The sequence below is a fragment of the Beauveria bassiana genome, assembly GCF_000280675.1.
Source record: "Beauveria bassiana ARSEF 2860 unplaced genomic scaffold BBA_S00002, whole genome shotgun sequence".
In the NCBI taxonomy this organism is placed as follows: Eukaryota; Fungi; Ascomycota; class Sordariomycetes; order Hypocreales; family Cordycipitaceae; genus Beauveria; species Beauveria bassiana.
The window spans coordinates 1,212,290-1,231,870 of NW_007930837.1; the positions used below are offsets into that span (position 1 = coordinate 1,212,290).

Sequence of the window (19,581 nt, forward strand, 5' to 3'; positions counted from 1 at the left end):
CCATTGGTGAATCCATTGATGTGGCCATTGGTATACCCATTGGTGAACCCATTAGCGTGACCATTGGTGTGACCATTGGTGTGACCATTGATATGCCCATTAGTGTCACCATTGGCATGTCCGTTGGCATGTCCGTTGACGTGTCCATTGGCGTAGCCATTAGCATGACTACTGACGTCACCGTTGGCTTCGCCTTTCGAACAGCCATTCGTGACACCATTAGCATGACCATTTGAGATGCCATTGGTGTGACCGTTGTGAAGATTGGCTGCACCGTTGGTATGGCCATTAGTATGGCCATTGGCAACCGTTTCTGGCGCATTGTCTTTCGCCTTCTGTTCGGCAAGCGACTCCCACTTAACACTGTAGCACAGAGAACGGGGCTCCTGACCTTCAAACACATCGCCATACAAGGGGTTCATCATAAATCCACGAACCGAAATGACGGGCACAGCGGGGCTCCTCTGCCATACATCAATGTCAAAATCCACGGCACCCGCTGGCATTGTCTCAGGGCACTTGGTCACGACCTGAACGACCTCGCCGACAGCATTGGGCGATTCGGGGGTGATTTCAAGCTCATTGACCGCGGCGGGCATGAAAAGGTGAGGCATATCTCCACGGCCAGCTCCGAGGTTCAGGAAGACAGATTGAAACACAGTATCCAGGAAGGCGCTGGGAACAATCGTCTTGGTTTCGTATTGGTAGGGCATACACTGAGCAGTGTCCTTGAGGGCGATGGAGCAGCTCGACATATTCTTGAACACACGAAGGCTTCCATTTTCCTTGCTGTCAAAGCTGCCAGTGTAGCCAGCACCTTTGACATCCAATTCGCTGTAAAATCTCTCAACATCAATGTTGGTAGCATCGCTGCTTTCAATGAAAGCCTTTCGGCTCAGAGCGGCATCGTAAGTGACGGGTCGGATAATGTTGGCAGAGCTCTTCTTCTTGATACCAACAAGGCCACGGCAGTGCTCCAACCATCCACGCGACTGAGTCCAGGATGAGATGTGGAAGGAATCCCACTCGTCAGAGTAAGAACCCAGGCCTTCAGCATATGCCTTCAGACTAAAGCGCAAATCGTAGCTGCTGTTCTCATCCAGTATCAGTGCCTTGGTGACCTTGATATCACGCATACGAAAGGCCGCAATATCTTCTACTGTATTACCACGAAGCTGGGCACGCTGAGAGGCTGCCTCGATCGCCATGGTGATATATCCAGAGAGTGGGAATGTGGGCAGGCCCTGCATCTTGTGGTCTTTTGTCCAGGGAATGTCATCTGTAGTAATGACACTCTTCCAAGTCGGCTCATCTTCATTGCAGAAATCATCCAGGATTCCCAACAAATCATGGCGCGGGAATGGCTTCAGGCGGTGGTTCTTTCCAGCCCGTGACTCTGCCCAGTACTGATGCTGCGACCACGAATAAGGTGCCAGATCCGAAATCAAGGAAGGCCGCTCCTGGCCTGTCAAGGTCAAATTGACGGCAGAAAAGTCAATGGGATGACCTCGGCTCCAAAGGTTGCCTGCCAGCTTAACAGCGGTAGTTGTAGCTTCCTGGTTACGCATCAAGGCAGAGAAGTATTTGGCGTTGGCAGCCGCCTGTGGGCTGATTCCCTTTAGAATCTGCTTGATTGGACCCTCCAGGGCAGCGTGAGGACCGAGTTCGACTATGATGTCTGGCTTGCCACTCTTGTACAGCTCGGCGAAGGCAGACGAGAAGCGGACAGGGTTTGTCAAGTTGTCGACCCAGTACTGGCCACCAAGCGCAGCAGTATTATCAAGCTTTGCGCCGAGAAGCGAGGAATAGAATTCTACTCCCTCAGTTGGCGCAGGGCTCATGTTGCGGATAGCAGACATGTAGTCATCAGCCACCAGTTGCATGTGAGGTGAGTGATATGCCATTTCAACACGAAGCTTGCGATTGAACATGCTCCGCTGTTCAAGCTCTGCAGCGAGCTTATCAATGTGAGCCTCGTCACCGGAGGCGGTGATAGAGTTGGGAGAGTTTTCGCAAGCGACAGTAACACCAGAGAGACCCATGGATTTGATTATTCCTTTGACTTCCTCAGGCCCAGCACCAACAGCGAGCATTGCACCATGGAGGTCAGGGTTACGCTGCTTCATCTGTGCGGCGTAATGGCCACGATAGTACGCAGCAGCCATAGCTTCCCGCAGGGTGATGGCGCCGGCGGCGTAAGCTGCGCCCATTTCGCCGGAGGAATGGCCGATGACCATGGAAGGTTTGATGTTCCAAGTCTTCAGCAGCTCAACGAGACCAAGCTGCACAGCAGTGCAGATTGGCTGCGAAATGTGGGCAAGTCCGACGATAGATTCGCTCTTGTCACGCACCAGCTCTTCTAGAAGAGAAAAATCGGCGCCGATGCTTTCCAGATAATCGGAAGCAGACTTGACAGTATCGGCAAAAACAGGGTGTGTGTTGAGAAGCTGCTTGCCCATCTGCGGCCACTGAGCACCTTGGCCGGTGAAAACGAATGCCAGCTTCAGAGGGTCAGTGGTTGCGACCGTAGGAATCAATGCTTCAGAGTTAAGCGTAGACACGAGTTCATCAAAGCTGCCGCAAGTGAGCGCCAGGCGGTAGTTGTGGTGAGTTCTGCGCTCGCCCAGTGTGTACGCCATGTCGCGAATAATGCGCTTTTGGAACACCTCAGGGTGCTGTTCCGTGTAGATGCCGATAGCAGTGGCATTGCGCTTCGCCGCGCCTTCGTCGTTGCCCGACATGACAAAGAGCCTGGGCACAATTTGGTTGTCGTCGTTCGCCTCGATGGCAAGGCCCTTGGCAACCTGGGACAGGGGAGCTTTTTCAAGGACGACGTGAGCATTGGAACCACCGAAACCAAAGTTGTTGATGCTGATAAATCGTTTGCCTTTGGGCCAGGGGCGAATGGTGGTGGGAACCTTGATGTTCCACTCATCGAGAGGGATGGCGGGGTTTGCTTTCTCAAAGTTGGTGTTGGGCAGGATAAAGTTGCGCTCCAGCATGAGAGTAGACTTGATGACGGAGAGCAAACCACTGGCATTCTCCAGATGGCCGATGTTGGTCTTCACTGAGCCAAGGTATAGAGGCGAACGCTTAGTGCGGCCTTGACCAAAGAAGTTGTGAATTGCGGTGGCCTCCAAAGGATCGCCAACCTTTGTACCCGTGCCGTGGGCTTCGACAAAGCCGACGTCGCTTGGGCTAATGTGGGCGCGAGCATAGACCTCGCGCATGAGGTTCTCCTGCTGTCTGGCACTCGGTGAAGTCAAGCCGACGGTTTTGCCGTCCTGGTTGATTCCCGTGTTGACAATGACGGAGCGAATTTTGTCATTATCACGCAGGGCCTGGTCGAGAGGCTTGATAACAACACAGCCGACGCCTTCACCGCATGCAAAGCCTGATTGGCCTCTGTGATCGAAGGCGTAAGTCTTACCTGTTGGGGTAAAGAGACCCAGCATAGACATTTGGATTAGATCGTCCGGATTCATGTATAGATTGCTGGCAGCAACAATGGCAGAGTCGCAGTCGCCACTTCGGATGCTCTGCACAGCAGCATGCATAGCGTGCAAACTAGAGGAACACGCCGTGTCCACCGAAAAGGATGGGCCATTCAAGTTGAAATAGTATGAGATACGACCAGCCTGAATGGAGCTGTGGCCACTGGTAGCTTCGAACATTTCGACTTGGTTGAGGTCCTGCAAGCTTCCGGTACGATAGTCGGCTCGTTTCGTTCCAATGAAGACACCCATCTTTTCGCCGGAGATCTTACCCTTGGGTAGACCAGCATTTTCCAGGGCTTCGTATGTGCATTCGAGAAGTTGTCTCTGGTTGATGTCTGACGAGGCGCATTAGCACCGGCGTAGTGGCCACATGAATATCTGGCAGTACTTACCCATTGAACTGGCTTCTTGTTTGGTAATGTTGAAGAAAGGCGCGTCAAAGACGGAGAAATCTCTATCGATGAAGTAGCCACCAACTTGGTTGAAGGTGCCTCTCTTTTGCGGATTCGGGTGGTAGTAAGCCTCGGCATTGTATCGACTCTTGGGAATAGGGCCGGAACCGTGTCGGGACCGAGACAGCATAGTCCAAAACTCATCGATTGTCCTCACATCACCGGACGTGCGGCAGGCCATGCCGACAATGGCAAGAGGTGTGGGCGTCTCCATTTTGTCGATGAGCATCGCGTCTAATTATGTATGTATGTATGAATGAATGAATGGATGAATGATGATGATATGCAATGAGAGTTGAGTCGCAAAAAGAAATGTACTTGCTCCGTTTTGGGGTATAATGTATTAGGAGCAGGACGACAATGCAAGTGACATGAATAGATGGTTGTCGCCGCTCATGAGGTAATGAGGGCAGTGTTGAAAGTCAGCCGAGAGAAGAGGGAATGAGGGAGTGAGCTAATAGGAAGGGCAGCTACGAAGTATATATGAACAGACAGTTGCAGGATGACCAAGAGGGGCAACCAAGAATTGTCAAGCACGCAGAGCAAGTACTCAGAGCAAGGGATATGGTATGTTTGACTGCATAGCTTTGGGCATTTGCAACTAACCAAGCTAGTCTCATGGGTTCCTGTTAGGAGGGTGTGGGACAAGAACGAAAACGGAAGCGCATTGGGCGGGACTGTCGATTGGGAGACATCTTGTGACTGCGTCAATCAAAGATTTAATAATGGACCGCGAATGTAGCACGAGGCAGCCGAAGCAGTCAAGGAAGGATTCACGGACGACACGCAAAAGCATGGAGCGATCCGCGTCAAGGAGGGGGTGGCCCTTGAGCATCTCAACCATGCCTTTGAGTGGAAGTAACGCGGGGCGCGGTGGAGGAGGGGCGTGAGCAGATCAGTCGAGAGGGCAAAGTTGTGGCGCCATGCGAATAAATACTGGAGAAGGAAGGTGAAGTTTTGGTTCGGACCTTTTTGCCAGCGTCGTAGTGTGTCGCGAAGCGAGTTGTATCGCGCCTGAAATGACTTGGCCTATCTTCTCGCAGTCAGATTCAACGAGATTACGGTGCGTGATCGAGAACATCCAAAGTTGAATCTCGCGCAAGCTGAGGTTAGGAGCCTCGGCAGGTCACAAGAAACGACAAGTGACGGGCAAGCTTGAGTGAGGGGCCAGGAGCAGGAGAGGCGGCCATCTGCAGCACGGAACATTGTGTCAGTTACAGTGAGTATTGAGGCATCTCGCAAATAAACATAGCAAATCAGGAAAAAATGGGTAACGACAGGGCAATGAGAAAAATGAGACATGAGACATTGCGGTCAAGGGACCATTCCAGGATGGACTAAACTGAGACGGGGCGCGCTCCTTGCTTTGTAAAAAGCTGTACTATCTTCGGCACTATCCAGCGTGGCACTCGTGGCCAGAATACTGGTAAATTGCATGGATGCATGGATACAGCAGACATATGTATGCGATTGTGAAGCGTGGTACACAGATAACGTTATGGCGCATGGTCGAAATGGGCATAGTCGACTCACTGGTTGAGGGGGACCTAGCGAGCATTCTCTCTCAAGTTTGGACCGAGCGTATAGTGTGGGGGCGCGTAGTGGCAGCTGGTACGACGCTACGAGCCTATGAGTGAGGGCTCAGGAAAGATTCCGTCGACAGAGTAGTCGAATTGGCCGGTAGCTAGGGACCTTTCAGCTTCCTGAGAAAGATGGGATGGAGATGGAGAGGGTTGAGACCACGGCAGCCGTCTGTGAGCCGCAGCACGTTCGGACCGTGCTTGTCGAGCGCAAACGAGGGCCGATGCGCATTGAAGCAAAGTTTAGCGGTCGGACATGTACTGCTGCGTTAGAGCCGCTGCTGATTGGTACTTGACGGACCTGGGGCGCATGGTGGCTTCAGCACACGCATTGTACGAAACCGGCCTAGTAGATGATGGTGGGCGAGGGCAACGTCGGGCAAGGCAAGGGCGATAGTTGCTGCAGGTGATATTTTCGACTGAAAGTACTGGGAGGCCGACAACGTAATCAGCTACAGCGTACAGATAGGTAGTTGGAGCCGGGTCAAGTTTTGAAATAGCCCAATCCAATGTCAAAGGGCAGCAGGTGTCGCGACATACTGATAGCTGACCGTCAACGCTGCACGAATTACTAGTTAGTGGGAAAGGTTTCAGCCGGGCAGATGGAGAAGGAAACATGGGCCGGTGTACGGATACCTCTGCGGGACCTGGCTGGCGCCGCAATGGCGTCTTGGCTGGCCCATTCTGGCTTCGCTGCTTCCTTCTCGCCTCGATTTGGTAGTAAAGGGCTTGTTCAAGGCAGGGTCCGGGCGCCTTCCCCAGCTCATCTCCATGATGGTATCAGAAAAGCCTCGGCCGTGGGTCCTGGCCGAAGCATCTGACTCGGCTCGGCTGATGTAGAAGATATCGGGCCCAAGGTCGGTGACTAGACAGAATTTTGAGTTGACGAGATCGACGGTACAGAGTACATGTGTAGTGCAAAATGTGCGTCGCGATGGGCAAACGGGAGCTTTGATGGAATTGTGGAGCTAGGCTGAGGAGAGAAAGGAGGAGCGGCCAGGGGGATCGCTCACCAGGATATTATTTTATTGAATGGGCCGGCACTCAAGGCGGCGGCGGCGGGAGTATTTGTTTGGTTAGGTGGCTGATATGCCGATAACCTAGGCAGCATTACGTGACGAAGAACCTTGATACAATTGATTCCGAGTTGATTAATTGCGCTTTTCTATGTAATTTCAGGATCAAATCGTTTCATGCTGCTACATATGCTGGTAAGTGCTGCGGCCCGTACATATGGGCCGTTTGTCTGTTTGCCCCGCGCCGCTCGGCCGACGGCCGGAACCCTGGTTTTGTTTTGTACCAGCTGTCAACTGCCAGTTGCCAACTGCGAGTGACGACGAACACCTGCAGCCGTTTGGTGGCGCGTGTGGCGCTGCTATAGGTGCAGGCTGCCCGCCCAATCTCTGGGTATCCTCAACACCATCATAAATTCATGCAGGATGGGTACTCCATACCCACGCTTGCTACCTACATACCTAGCCAACTAGCCAGCCACACAATGCTCAACGTGCCGAGTCTTCCAGATGCATCCTTCTCAGTCATTGTTCGAGAGCATAGCACAGGAATGACCCGCCATAATCTAGTCCCGAAGAGAATTTTTCTTCTCGGCGAGTTCGTCTCCCCGCTATGTCGATGCCCTAACGCGAAGCCAACAAATCCTCGTCAGCTCGGGAAGTCTAGCACCCAAAAAGTGTACCAAGACAAGCATACAGCGTGCCATTTACCGTGTATTAGGTACATGAGTAATGCCAACTTCCCGGGAGAACCTGCAAGGTCGGCCGTCCCCAACCTTAACAATAGACTAATCCCGAGTGAGGGGTGCTAATGCACCGAGACCCAATGCATCGGCACACAAGAAGCAAGCAGCACGATAGCTACTGGTACTTTATTGATTCGCGCCAACTAAACAGCTAATACGATTGTGTCTTGATACAGTCTTTTTTTACATACAACTGCTCAAAACCATAACACAAGTCCTCCACATACAACCTTCTCGAAGACTGCAAGCCATACCAGCTTCATCCAGTCCAATCAATCCCGAGTCTCCAACATCACTTCAGTCGCAGATGTCAGGCTAGTCTGTGCTCTTTTCTTCTTTTCCCACTACAATGTACTGCCTCTGAATCTCCACACCTCTATTCGCTTCTCCGGTGAAGGCCGGCCACGCCCCCCCTTTTCGCTTCACCTCCGGATCCTCCCAACTCTAGACTTGACTCCGCGATATTGCACCGTCGGTGGCCTAGAAGGATTCAAATGCTGTAGTTCATCGTGGAACTCAACTCTCCCTGGTTCTGCGACACAAGTGCCGAGGTCGTTTAATTAAAAGGGTACATATCTTAGCGTCTTTGCTGACGCTTGCAACGCTCTGCTGATGGTCAAACATGCCTGCTGCTGCCATGCTTCTCATTAGGCCCATCTCACGAACATCCTCTGATTAATATCTGATTCGGCGAGATATGCAGCTGCCGCCACGTGTTCATGAATACATGCGTTGGCAACCCATGCTCATGTCTGTCAAAGGGACGCTGCAATGCTGATTCCTCGTTGAAAAAGAGACAGAACCCATGTTATTCGGTACCACTTTCCAATCCTGGCTTGTTTCAGTGTCACTTGCTCGAAAAGCAACGATAAATGTTGTCCTTGTGCTTACTCGGCCGCAATTCCGGGCAAACTGTTTCATGCGAACGTGATGCTCGATACAAATGGAATGAAAGATCCCCCGAGCCACGGTCGCAATACTCTCTCCTTTCGGCACTACAATTCAATCACATGTCGCCGTTTTACATGAGTATCCTAGGGATGTAACAGTTGATATTGTCACATGGGTTCCAGACCTGTGAGTGGCACTTGCCTCGGGCAATTTATCCGATACCTGATCGCTGAAGAAGACTGCTGCTCGAACGCTAGAGTCTATTTATGGAACAAGATCATACCCTACTTGTATTCTCCATTTGCCCGTTGTTTACTCACCCACCGTCAGCTTTTGTGCTCCAATAATGTTCAACAATAGACTCATATACTCACCGTCACTGTCACCTTCGCCATCGCCATCGCCGCCGCCCGGAATTCACGCTTGCGGCAAAGCGTCTGGCAGGCTCATGACGAGCCGTAAAAAAGATTGCTGACAGAACCGTCGTGGAGATCTGACGTATGTGCAATAGTCGACCATTGAGCTGCAGCTTCAGCTGGCCTCCCCATGTGAACTTGGCCGTGCCCTATACGCTAATTTTCGAATCATTACCGTCTTTGTATAAACCATGACCATTCAAGGATACAGTTTTCAAGAATCTTTGGTACTGTGCTGGATAAATCAATGGCGACCACTCACCACACCCGAAGTCAAGAGCTCATGGCTCTATGATCTATCAAGCTTCATCTTCATAGCCCTGTCAGTGAAGGGCCCTGATAGGTCCACTTCCGATGCACCCATGTTTCAATCATAGCTGTGCGGCTGTGCCCACGCCCACCCCCTCGTCTCAAGCTGCTAGTTTGCTAGTGTTCTACTTAGTTATATCGCCTGCCAAAACAGGACGGTAATGGCAGCTTGGCAACTTGGCACCTCAGCGGCTGCCGCGCTGGGGAAACTACCTTTGGCTTGTCAGAACGATCTCTTTGGCATGTTTGCCTTTGAATATGTATGCCCCGATCATAGCGGGGCCCCTCGAATTGTCGCAAACACTGCAAGTCATGCAACCGGGCCAGCCCACACCTAACCGATACAATGGCAATCGAAGGGGCTAAGAGGCTAGCCTAGCTCATGAAAACTATCCCGTATTTCACTCTCCCTCTGTTGTTCAGTCCGTCAGTGACTAAGGTAGTAGCTAGCTATGGCACGTGCCCTGGCACATTTCGAGCGACAAAGGTCACTTTTTCGAACCTCACCTCATTCAATGTGTGTCGCGATTTGAATTCAATCGGCGCAGATCAAATAATATCATCTGGCCGTATTCCTCAGACATAACGCCCAATCCCTTGCGAAGATGAAGATTCTCTGCCTCCATGGCGCCTACGGCAGCGCAAAGGTACGAACAACCGGCGAAATGACTCGCAACCCCAGGAATCGCGACTCTAATGATGGTTGCTTCTCAGGCATTCCGAACACAACTAGACCCCTTCGTCTCCAAGCTCGAAAAGGCTGGCGATGTTAGCTTCAAATTTGTCGACGGTCAATTTCCAGTCAATCCCCCTGAAGGTTTTGGGGATTATTTTGGTCCGCCGCCCTACTATCGCAACATTGACTTTGACGGTGTTGACGGGCTTGCCAGGCTTGTCAACACCTTGCGCGCCAATACAGAGGGAGAATCATATGAGGACACTTTGAGGGCCCTTCTGAAAGGCGACGGTGCCATACCTGGGGAGGAAACGATTGCCAAGACATTTGACCGCATCACGCAGTATCTCGACGAAGATGCAGAAATCGATGTAAGTGTCCTGTGAGAATCAGGGTCGCACAATCTTGTGGTAGACATTCTAATGTTGTCTCTCCTGCTAGGGAATTCTGGGATACTCAGAAGGAGCCACCGCCGCGGCTTCGTACATCTTTCACGAAGCCCAACAAGAGGAAGAACATGGTACGCCGCGCAGGATCAAGGTATGCCCCCCCGCCCCCACAATCAGGCAGCGCCACGGTTCACCATTTGGCATGCCTACTAGATATATTGCCATGCAGAAGCTAACGCCATGTTCTCATCAAGTATGGAATATTTTTTGCCGGTTGGCCGCCTAGCAAAGTCGAAGATGGCAAAGTCAAGGCCGTGTTGGCTGACGAATGCGAAGACATGATTGACGTGCCGACATGTCACATTGTCGGCAGCTTGGACCCGTACCTATACGGCGCCATGTCTCTCTATGGTGTTTGTAACGAAGACAATGCTACACTATTTGATCACGGAAAGGGCCACACAGTTCCCCGTGACAATACGACTATTGAGGAGCTGGTTGCGTCAATTCGCAAGACAATAGCGGACGCAGGATTGTAATTCGAGGAGAAATCGGGTGGCGAATAAACCAGCTCTGGCATGGAGCGCTAGAGCCTCTGTTTTAATACTGTTAGACTTGTATGTCAACTAATACTAAATAATACTAAATAATACTACACTAACCTTGTCCACCTCTTGCATGAGCGGCCCGTGACAGCGGGGGAAAACGTTGCAGACGATTTGGATTCGAAAAGATGGCAGCGACCTGAGCGCTGGCCTCTTTTCGGGTAGGATATTTTAAGTAGCATATCACGCACTATGGCTAGATACCCGCCATGTCCCATTAACCGACTCATCAGGGCAAAGGGCGTGAAAGTAAAGATTTGTGTGCTCTGATAACTGACAAAAAAAGCCAATTCACTTGACACGAAACTTTTTTTTGCGCATCCTCATCAGTTACTTGCTGTAGATTGTCATGGTGGCGTAGACGGACTCTGTTTAGCACAATGGTTAGCGGGGTGCAAGGGCCACCGATCAGACGCAGCTAGCGAAACTCCAAAAGCCTATCTATCAGTAAAACACGTAGAGAAGCGAGCGGCGGAACGATTCTTTCCGGCCTCTCGATATGATTTGCCGGCAAGAAAGTAACAAGTCTATCAATGAGTTGGCATCGTGTTTGTTGGCAGCAACGCCTCCAGCCTCAACATCATCCATGACAGCACAGGAATGGGGGCACGTTGGAGAGATCTACTGTCTGCCAAATTCTTTACGTGTTCAATGTACGTGGCAATTCGCGTCTGGCTCATGATTGGGGCAGGCGCGCCAATTACTTGGGATGAAAAGACCAGCCAAGCTCGTTGGCAAAGACAGAACGGCAATATTGACAAGGGGAGAGGGGGGGCTGGCCTGAATCTGCGCGATGACGGCATTTGAGGGGAAAGAAAAAAGAAAATTACAGATAATAAAGACGCAATGGCTTTTTCTAGGCATCCAAACCATGGTGCCATCGAGTCAGGAATTAAATAATTGCTTCTGTGCTCATGTTTCGCATGCAGTCCAGGGATGGTTCGAGTCGACCGGGTACCTGAGTGACATACTGACAATCATGGCTTGATAGACTCACCCCCCCTCCTTCAAGCTCAAGCCCGTTCTCCCCTGTCCAGTTGCCAGTTTCTCCCTCTAGCCCCCCCCCCCCGCGCTCACAGGCCGCGCGCGCTATCTGCATCGGAGCAAAAGCGCGTTGAGTGCATGAACATGGCTTGTTCCAGGTAGCCCGCGTTGGCCCCCCCCCCCCTCCCCTCCCGGTGACATGGCGCCTGCAATTCTTCCTTGGTGGCGGGATGGTCTCCGCCTGCCTTCTGTACCTGATCACCGACCCCCATCAACGGGCTGAGAGTTCGGCGCCACAAGTCCACAAGTTCCCTTAGAAATTGCTACGTTGGCCATGCTCCTCCTTCTACATCCCACCACGGAAGCTTTTTTTTTTTAGAGTGTGTGTTGCCACTGATGAGTTGTACATGCTGAGAACCTAGTTCCTCGGCAGTTGTGGTACGAGACGAGAGTAACAACTCACAATGGATGTAACCTGAGACTTGACAGGTGTTGTTAAAGCTCTGCGGCTATCACTGCCCGGCCGAGCCGAAAGCAGTTGTCGCAAGCAAGTTGTCGCAGGCCAGTTGCCGCAAGCAATTTGCAGCTGATCTTTTTTTTTTCCACTAGCTATGGATTATAAGGGGGTCAACTAGACCTTACCCACTGCTGGCTGACCCGTCATCAATATTATTGTAATGCAGCTGCACTATTTGCTTCTTTCTGTCTTAACATTTGCTCCTCTACCCCGTACAAACGCCCGCTTTCTAGACAGCTTTTGAGACCTCTTTGCTTTTCCCCATCCTTCCAATTTCTCCGGCCCCCCCCAGCTTATTTCTTCTTACCTGTGCCTGTGCTGCTATACTTAGTAGCTGCGAGGCATCGGCATCGGCATCGGGCATCGGCCAAGTAAAGCAAACAATGGCAGCACCCGCCCTCGGCCCGCGGATCTTGTTTGCTGCCAATGTCGAGCGTGGGCAGTACGGAGTCTTCTTGGCCACGGCAGACGCTCTTTTGCGCTCCAACGCCGGGGTGGAACTGCATTTTGCCTCGTTTCCGTCTCTGGAAAAGGAAGTGCGCGCAATCTCGGACGAGGCTATCCTCGCCACCAATGGGGCAGCCAAGCCCATAACATTCCACCCTCTGCGAGGTCAGACACACGCAGAAGCCGTCCTGGCCAGAAACACGGAGAAATATGGCCAAGGTAGTTCGGTGCCTCCTCTGGCCTTTTCACAGCCTCTCAACGCTTCGACCACCATGACGACGACACGCGATTTGTGCACCTATCTGCTTGGATGGGACGGGCCCGGATTCATGCATGTGTATGACTCTTTCAGCGACATCATCAAAGCGGTCACGCCGCATCTCATCGTCGTAGACGTACTGCTTTCGCCTGGAATCTCTGCTGCCTGGAATTCTGGGATACAATTCTCCTATCTCAGCCCAAACTCCATCAAAGACTTTGCAGCCACTTACCAACCACTCGCCATGTTGTGGAAATGGCCAGCGTGAGTGCTATTCCCTCTTTCCAATCATTACATTTTGACTCCTCCTCAAAACTAAACGAAATTTAGCCTCATGAGTGGATATAGCTACCCAGTTCCTTGGTATCAAAAGCCGTTAAACATGTTTCACTACCTACACATGGTCTATCAAATTCTTAGAGAGCCCGGCTTGGCAAAAACGAAACGCCATGTGGAAGAGAAGACGGGTAAACCCATGAGATCTTTGATCAACACGGGAAACAGCCTGCCAGACAATGCCAGAATTTTCGTCGGCAGTCTGCCCGAGCTGGATTTCCCCCTCAAGAGCCATCCGCGGATCGTGCCATGCGGCCCCATTATCAGCGAGGCATCGCCAATTTCAGAGTCGGATCCCAAACTCGCCAGCTGGCTCACCAACGGGCCTACCATTTACGTCAACTTGGGCTCTCTGTTCAAGCTCAAAGAAGATCGCGCCGTGGAGCTCGCAAAGGGCCTGAATATGGCAATTGATCAGTTGGAGCGCAAGACTCCGGATGGCCCGTACATGCAGGTCCTGTGGAAACTCAAAAAAGACGGACATTATGATGCGACAGGTCCAAAGTCCAGGATTCGGGCTGCTTTTGACGACAAGATGGACAGCGACCGTGTTCGCATTGTCGACTGGCTCGACTCTCCTCCCCTTGCAGTCTTGCAAGGCGGCAACATTGCCTGCTCCGTTCATCACGGAGGTGCCAGTTCGTACAACGAAGCGATTTTGTAAGTCATCTCTAGTAATTTTTCTTATGGAATCTCCTTCTGACATGTTTTTCGTCTTCTCAGGGCCGGTGTACCGCATGTGGTCCTTCCGTTTTGGACAGACTGCTATGAGTATGCAAATAGAGTCGAGTTTCTGGGCATCGGCCGCAGGGGCGCTCGGAAGCATCAGCCAGTCTTTGAAGCTACAGAACTCTCAGAAGTTTTGGTAGAGGTAATCAATGGGAAGCAATCCCAGACTATGAAACAGAGATCACTAGAGCTCGCGCACTTGTGCAAGCAGAATGGAAGTGGTCCCGAGATTGCGGCGCAGGGCATCGTGAAGCTTGCCACGGAGGGAGCTGCGGAGGCGGCCAAGGGAACGCCGCAATGAGCGCTTTGTAGGAGTGGTTCTCTTTTTCTTTTTCTTTTTTCAACATTCGATTTACAAATTTTCTTCTACTTTATTAGTATATATCACTTTCAAGCGCGAGCTTCAAGCCGCTAGCTTTAGAGTACATACAGGCTCCAAGCCATGAATTTATACACCCAGACTCTACACTCTCTCATACTAAGCACGGCAGCAAGGGACATCTTTGATATTTCATCAACATGTCAATCATAAGGAGTGGTATTACAGCAAAAAAAAAAAAAACCTCAATCGTCGAAGCCAACTAGCAGCTACTGTCCAATTACGTATGACTCATTCTTCCTGAAAATGAGGCCTGGCTTACGCTCTGCCAAATCGAGCACCAATTCAGCAAAGTAGCTGTTGGCCCAGGCGAACCAAGGACGACTGTAGTCGCTCGCGTTGTAAATGTTGATGCTCTCGTGAATGAGGCCAAGGCCGGATGTGTTTTCCATGATGAGTGCCAAACGCTCAACAATCTCACCGTCATCGTCTGTGCCAAAAATTGCCGATATTTGCGACATGGGCCACGGATAGGTAGCGTTGACGTGAGGACCTCTGCATCAGCGGGGTAAACAAGGTTAGCATGCCATGCTGCCCCCCCCCCCATGGAGGTTTTGTTTCTGTTGATGGAGAGTCTTGGCAACTTACCCAACACCTTTAAACTTTTTGCCCTCGGCGTAGTACGGGTTCAGGCGCGACAGCATCGCATCCTTCGTCTTGATATAAGTCGAATCATTACGGGGCAAGAAACCGAGATACGGGAGCGATAGCAAGCTGGGGACATTGGCGTCATCCATGATGTACATTCCGCCATACCCGTTGGTCTCATATGCAAAAATGCCGTCGCTGGTGCGGGTATTTTCCCAGATGGCCTTTTTGATGATGCCAGAGAAGTGTCGCGCCTGAGACGCCATCTTCTTTTCGGCGCCAATCTTGTCCAGCACGTCCGCCACGAGAGCGAGCTCTACTGATATCATGGCATTGTCCGATGTGATAAAGTTGAATACGCAGAGGTCATCCGATGGACGGTGGCTCGATGCGACAAGATTATTGGCACGTTTTGGCTCGCCGTTGCCTCCGTTGGGCACAGGCGGTGACAAGGAGCCTGAAGTGCCAGTCCAGTTGTAGTAGCTGACAAACTTCCAGTCATCCGACCAAGAGCTTTCAGACTGGTCATGGATTAGCCGCAGAATCGCCTGCATTGCTTTCCTCCCTGTAGCAGAACATTAGTCCAAAACTTTTATCCAGGGAAAATTCTTGTCGACTTGCAATTCTCATTCACAAAGGAGGAGTCCTGCGTATTCTCATAGTAGGAGCGACTAATCTTGAGAAAGCCTGCGAGAGAATCCAATTCATACTGCAGCGACGTCAGTATTGGATCCACTCGATGAGGACGAATCCACCTACTTTGCACTCAAAGACTGTTTGGTTGTCAACTGGGCTGATTTGCTGGTCAGTAATGTCGACTTGTATGGCCTCGGAGTCTCGCAAGCGTACGGGTTGATCCGGACATTGTCAGCATAATCCTGATAATCACATTTAGCTCCGTGAAGAAAGTGAAACGTCGAGTCTCCAGTTTACATACGTTGTGACTCGGTGGTAGGCCACTTTCGGGCGGAGGCTGGAAGGCACCTGTGGAGTGTCCATCAGTGATTGTATAGTGTTTGAAAGGGAATTGTCTCCTCATACCGCAATATGGGAACTGGTAAATGTATCGCGCTTCCGTGTTGATTACCGCTTTGACAAGGTTCTTTAAATTCTCATCTTGTGGCAGTAGTTTGTACAGGTGAGCAAACTGGTTGCCAGTATCTCGCAGCCATTGCGCACTGCAGAAAGATTAGTACTCGGCATTGATTAGCCATCGCATTTCGTTTGTACGTGATATCCTGCTCCCAAGTGAATTTATTAGCTCCACTTGCCCGAACACCCAATAAATGGAAATTCAGAACCACGTACACCAGTAATGATAAATGCTAGGTTCGCGCTCGGGTCAAAATATTTGACAGTGGTGTCGAGAGTGGAAGGGAATGTATTCTCGAAGAGGCGCGCCAGATCTGGGTTCTCGAGACGCGCTTTCATATCCTCAATGACTTTCTATCATTTACAAAAAAGTCAGACACTGAGAAGTATCATTCTGTGATTCGTCTGGCATCTCAAAACATCCCTACCTCGACAGCCGGGCTCTTGAAAGTCCGGCACTCATCACTTGGTCTCATATAAGGAAGTTTGAGGGATCCATTCGAGTATGGTGCGTGCGGCTGCTTCGCATATGTGTTGTAATCGGGGCATCCAGCGGCAGTGCGCCCCTGGGTTTGAAGATCCTGCCGGGCTGATGAGGCGCTCACCGTGGCGTCGGCGAGGCTTGCGAGGAGGCCTAGCGCCAGGCACGCGACGCGTCGCGGAGACGACACAGCCATGACTAAGGAGTGAAGCCAAAAGTGCAATATTGAATCGAATTAATAAGCGCCGGTAAACTCAATTGCACAGACTCGAATTGATCCTTCAGTGAGAGAGATGGAATATTCAGGAGACTAGCTGATTGCTGGGCTGTCATTCAGTTCATGTTGTTTTCGTCTCGCTTATTTCCCCGCAAATTGGGGTAACACAAGGCGTGGGGAAGCGGGGAAGTTGCCATTATGCATGATGACGACTATGTATTACTGGATATGACATCAAACTGCTGCCAATTGCATGGTCAAAATGATCACCTAAACAATTACAAATGTGTATGAATCGAGTAAATCTTGTGTTGAAGCAATTTGTAGTTGGCAATGTTGTTGATGAATCAACGGTGCCGCTCCAGCCTCCACTCACACCCGTTGGCTGTGTGAGGGGACCTGATAATCAGCCCTGCGTATTTTTATTCATAAAAAATACACTACCAGTACCGCCATACCGTCTTCCATTGAAAGAAATTCTACCTTGAATCCATCTCCTTGATTTGATCTCCCGACGGCCGCTGCCAGACTTTGTCACAATCACAGTGGAAAGGGTGTCCCGCTATCAACTACCCGGGATGTACTCCGTTAGAAAAAAAAGTCATCAAGGTATGGGTTTGATAAAACGTGGCCTGGTGATCAAATGATGAAACACAAGGATCTAAACGAGATGTATTTTATTTAAAGCTGGTTGACATTTTCCGTCGCGCCACGAGTCAGCTTCGTGGCCGCAATTGACGTGATAAATCAGACCATGACCGTGCACTCACGAGGACAAAGCGCGCCCCTGGAACCAAAGAACTTAATCTATCCCTGAAATCTTACCACTTGACTTCAGCAGAGTTTTTTTCTATTTTAAACACCTGTAGCGTGGACTCTGAATCCAAACTTTAGATCTGTGGCCAATTATGAGAACACGAGCCCAGTGTGCCCAGGTAGAGATGGAAATGGGTCACTGAGGCTCGAAGCAAGAAAGCCAACATACCACTACCCCAGTTCGTTCCCATTCCCGGGATCGCTTTGTCCGACAAATTTTCTTGGAACAAGCCAAGGGCTACATACGATCAATAAAAAGTGTGCTGTGTCGTTCAAATTAGCCGAGCCAACTACCTCCAGCGAAAAGGCGTCAAAGTATAGATACCATATTTCGTGAGCGCGCTTCTGCATCGAAATGAGAACTTCAAACATATTGCTGGCCAAAATTGACGCCGGGCAGTCGAAGCTATTGAAAACGAAAAGCTGAATCGCCATTTGTCCATGTTCTCGTGATCGCGCTCGTGAATGGGCTTTAAGACCAGGTATAAGACGCCAAAGACAAACGCGTAGTGAATTGGAAGCAAGATTGTCGCCTGATAAGGAAAACAATATATACCATTCATGCCTATCTTGCCCGAGTAGTCAATAAATTAGTCTGCCATTCGCGCGCCATTTTGGCGTTGAATAAAAGAAAGCTCAGAAGAGGTTTGAGGCAGCAACCTCACATCGGTCGGTGTCGCTATCTTTCTTCTCGGCTCATCTGGAGGGAGACTTACACAGCCGGCCAATGATCCCAGAAGACCTAGAATACTCGCCTTTTTATATGTTTTTGCATGAAAATGAATGTTTTGGAACAAATTATAGCGAGCCAATGTAATAGATCCGCGACCAAGATAAAGAGTGCAAAGATCAGGTCGCTGCAAGTCATGACAATGTGTCGTCAGTATCGCTCAGTCAACGCAATGAGAAATATTCCAATCTGTGCATTCCTCGTACAGAGTCTCCTCGCTAGGACTTCTGCTTAAGCACAGTACTCTTCGAAGCAGCCAATATGTCACACAAGAGAAGTCGAAGTACCGGACTTGAATTGAAGCCCAATCTGCGGTCCTCGGCTGCGGCGGATGGGCAAGGTATTCTGGCATGCGCGATAGGCGAGCCGACATCTATGCAAAGAGCCATGGTATAATGACAGGCGATTATGACTGTAAAATACCTAATGGGCAGGTAATTTTCAAGCTGCAAGACGGAGGATTTTTAAATCTTATGAGATAATCAAGTTCAGGTATCCTGCTTGACAATCTTGTCTTGGTTGAACCATTTCTGCGGCATCAGGCATCCTCGACCAGGGACTCGTATTATCCTACATTTCCGCTTTGTGACTGCTTGCGTGAATTCTGGAAGCCAAAAGATCAAGAGACAAAAAGAAACAGTAACTGATTATATCTGACTTTGCGCCATATCGCGAATTCTTGTATCTATACAAGCCAACTCCGCTTCAGCATCGTGATGAGTGGGCAGCCTGTCGAGCCGACCTCAGCCCTCCCAGCCCTAATTTGGTGGTGACATCCGGCAGTGCGAACATTGAACGTGGTGACTGGTTCACAGGTGGCCAGAAGACTTACCGATGGACTCCCTCTTTCTCCTAGGTTAATCTGGGCTTTCCGGCGATGATTTTTGGTCGGCGACTCAGGACACGCAGGGCCCGCGGATTAAGGCCGCACCGAAACGGTCGGCCGATCCGATCGGCCGCACAAAGCCCCCGATTTGTCTCCCACCCTCCATGAAGACGGAAATTTCTGCGCTTTGAGTGGATTTGGGAAATATTACAAAGTCTTTAGAGTAGAGCCCAAACTAATACGAGGCCTCACCCTCAGCGGTCGGTGGGACTTTTTTTTTTTTTTTTTTTTTTTTTTTTACCAAATCTACCTGTTATGCCAGCCCGGGCTGCTTCTGCGGCACGGCCGATACAGGCCTGTCAGCGCTGTCGCCAGTACAAGGTCGGCTGCGATCGAGCGCGCCCGCACTGTAGCCGATGCAGCAAAAGCCGTGCCGATTGCATCTATGTCGGCTCCGATGTCGCACTCGCCGTCAAGACCATTATTCGCGAGACTGTTTCTAAACAGCCTCTTGAGCAACCGCACAGCCAGCTGACGCCCCCGGACACAGAGACGCCGCGCAAGGACCTGTCGTCGAGATCAGCATCGCCGCCAGAAGAAGAAAGG

General features: G+C 50.7%; 4 protein-coding genes across 4 annotated transcripts in view; 2 read left to right on the forward strand and 2 right to left on the reverse strand.

Moving 5' to 3' along the window:
* BBA_01010 (lovastatin nonaketide synthase) overlaps positions 1-4,163 on the reverse strand; it is a gene marked incomplete at both ends in the record, with an annotated part of 7,240 nt that extends 3,077 nt beyond the window's left edge. Inside the window, 2 exons of the mRNA XM_008596107.1 lie at positions 37-3,832; positions 3,890-4,163. Of these exons, the coding sequence (XP_008594329.1) occupies positions 37-3,832; positions 3,890-4,163 (4,070 nt within the window). The remainder of the gene's footprint in view (positions 1-36; positions 3,833-3,889) is intronic.
* A 5,346-nt stretch (positions 4,164-9,509) lies between these two features.
* Positions 9,510-10,508, forward strand: BBA_01011 (EF-hand calcium-binding domain protein; the record flags this gene model as incomplete). Its single annotated transcript, XM_008596108.1, has 4 exons — positions 9,510-9,551; positions 9,619-9,951; positions 10,022-10,120; positions 10,224-10,508. 4 exons carry the CDS (start codon positions 9,510-9,512, stop codon positions 10,506-10,508), a joined length of 759 nt encoding a protein of 252 aa, XP_008594330.1.
* Positions 10,509-12,458: 1,950 nt separating this feature from the next.
* Positions 12,459-14,147, forward strand: BBA_01012 (UDP-glucoronosyl and UDP-glucosyl transferase family protein; the record flags this gene model as incomplete). Its single annotated transcript, XM_008596109.1, has 3 exons — positions 12,459-13,045; positions 13,112-13,777; positions 13,841-14,147. 3 exons carry the CDS (start codon positions 12,459-12,461, stop codon positions 14,145-14,147), a joined length of 1,560 nt encoding a protein of 519 aa, XP_008594331.1.
* A 287-nt stretch (positions 14,148-14,434) lies between these two features.
* BBA_01013 (protein (fungal and bacterial)) lies at positions 14,435-16,582 on the reverse strand (the record flags this gene model as incomplete). The annotated part of the gene is made up of 10 exons (XM_008596110.1): positions 14,435-14,720; positions 14,814-15,334; positions 15,448-15,522; positions 15,573-15,606; positions 15,663-15,691; positions 15,751-15,797; positions 15,855-15,991; positions 16,044-16,051; positions 16,122-16,259; positions 16,334-16,582. The coding sequence occupies 10 exons, from the start codon at positions 16,580-16,582 to the stop codon at positions 14,435-14,437; spliced, it is 1,524 nt and encodes a 507-aa protein (XP_008594332.1).
* Positions 16,583-19,581: the final 2,999 nt, after the last annotated feature.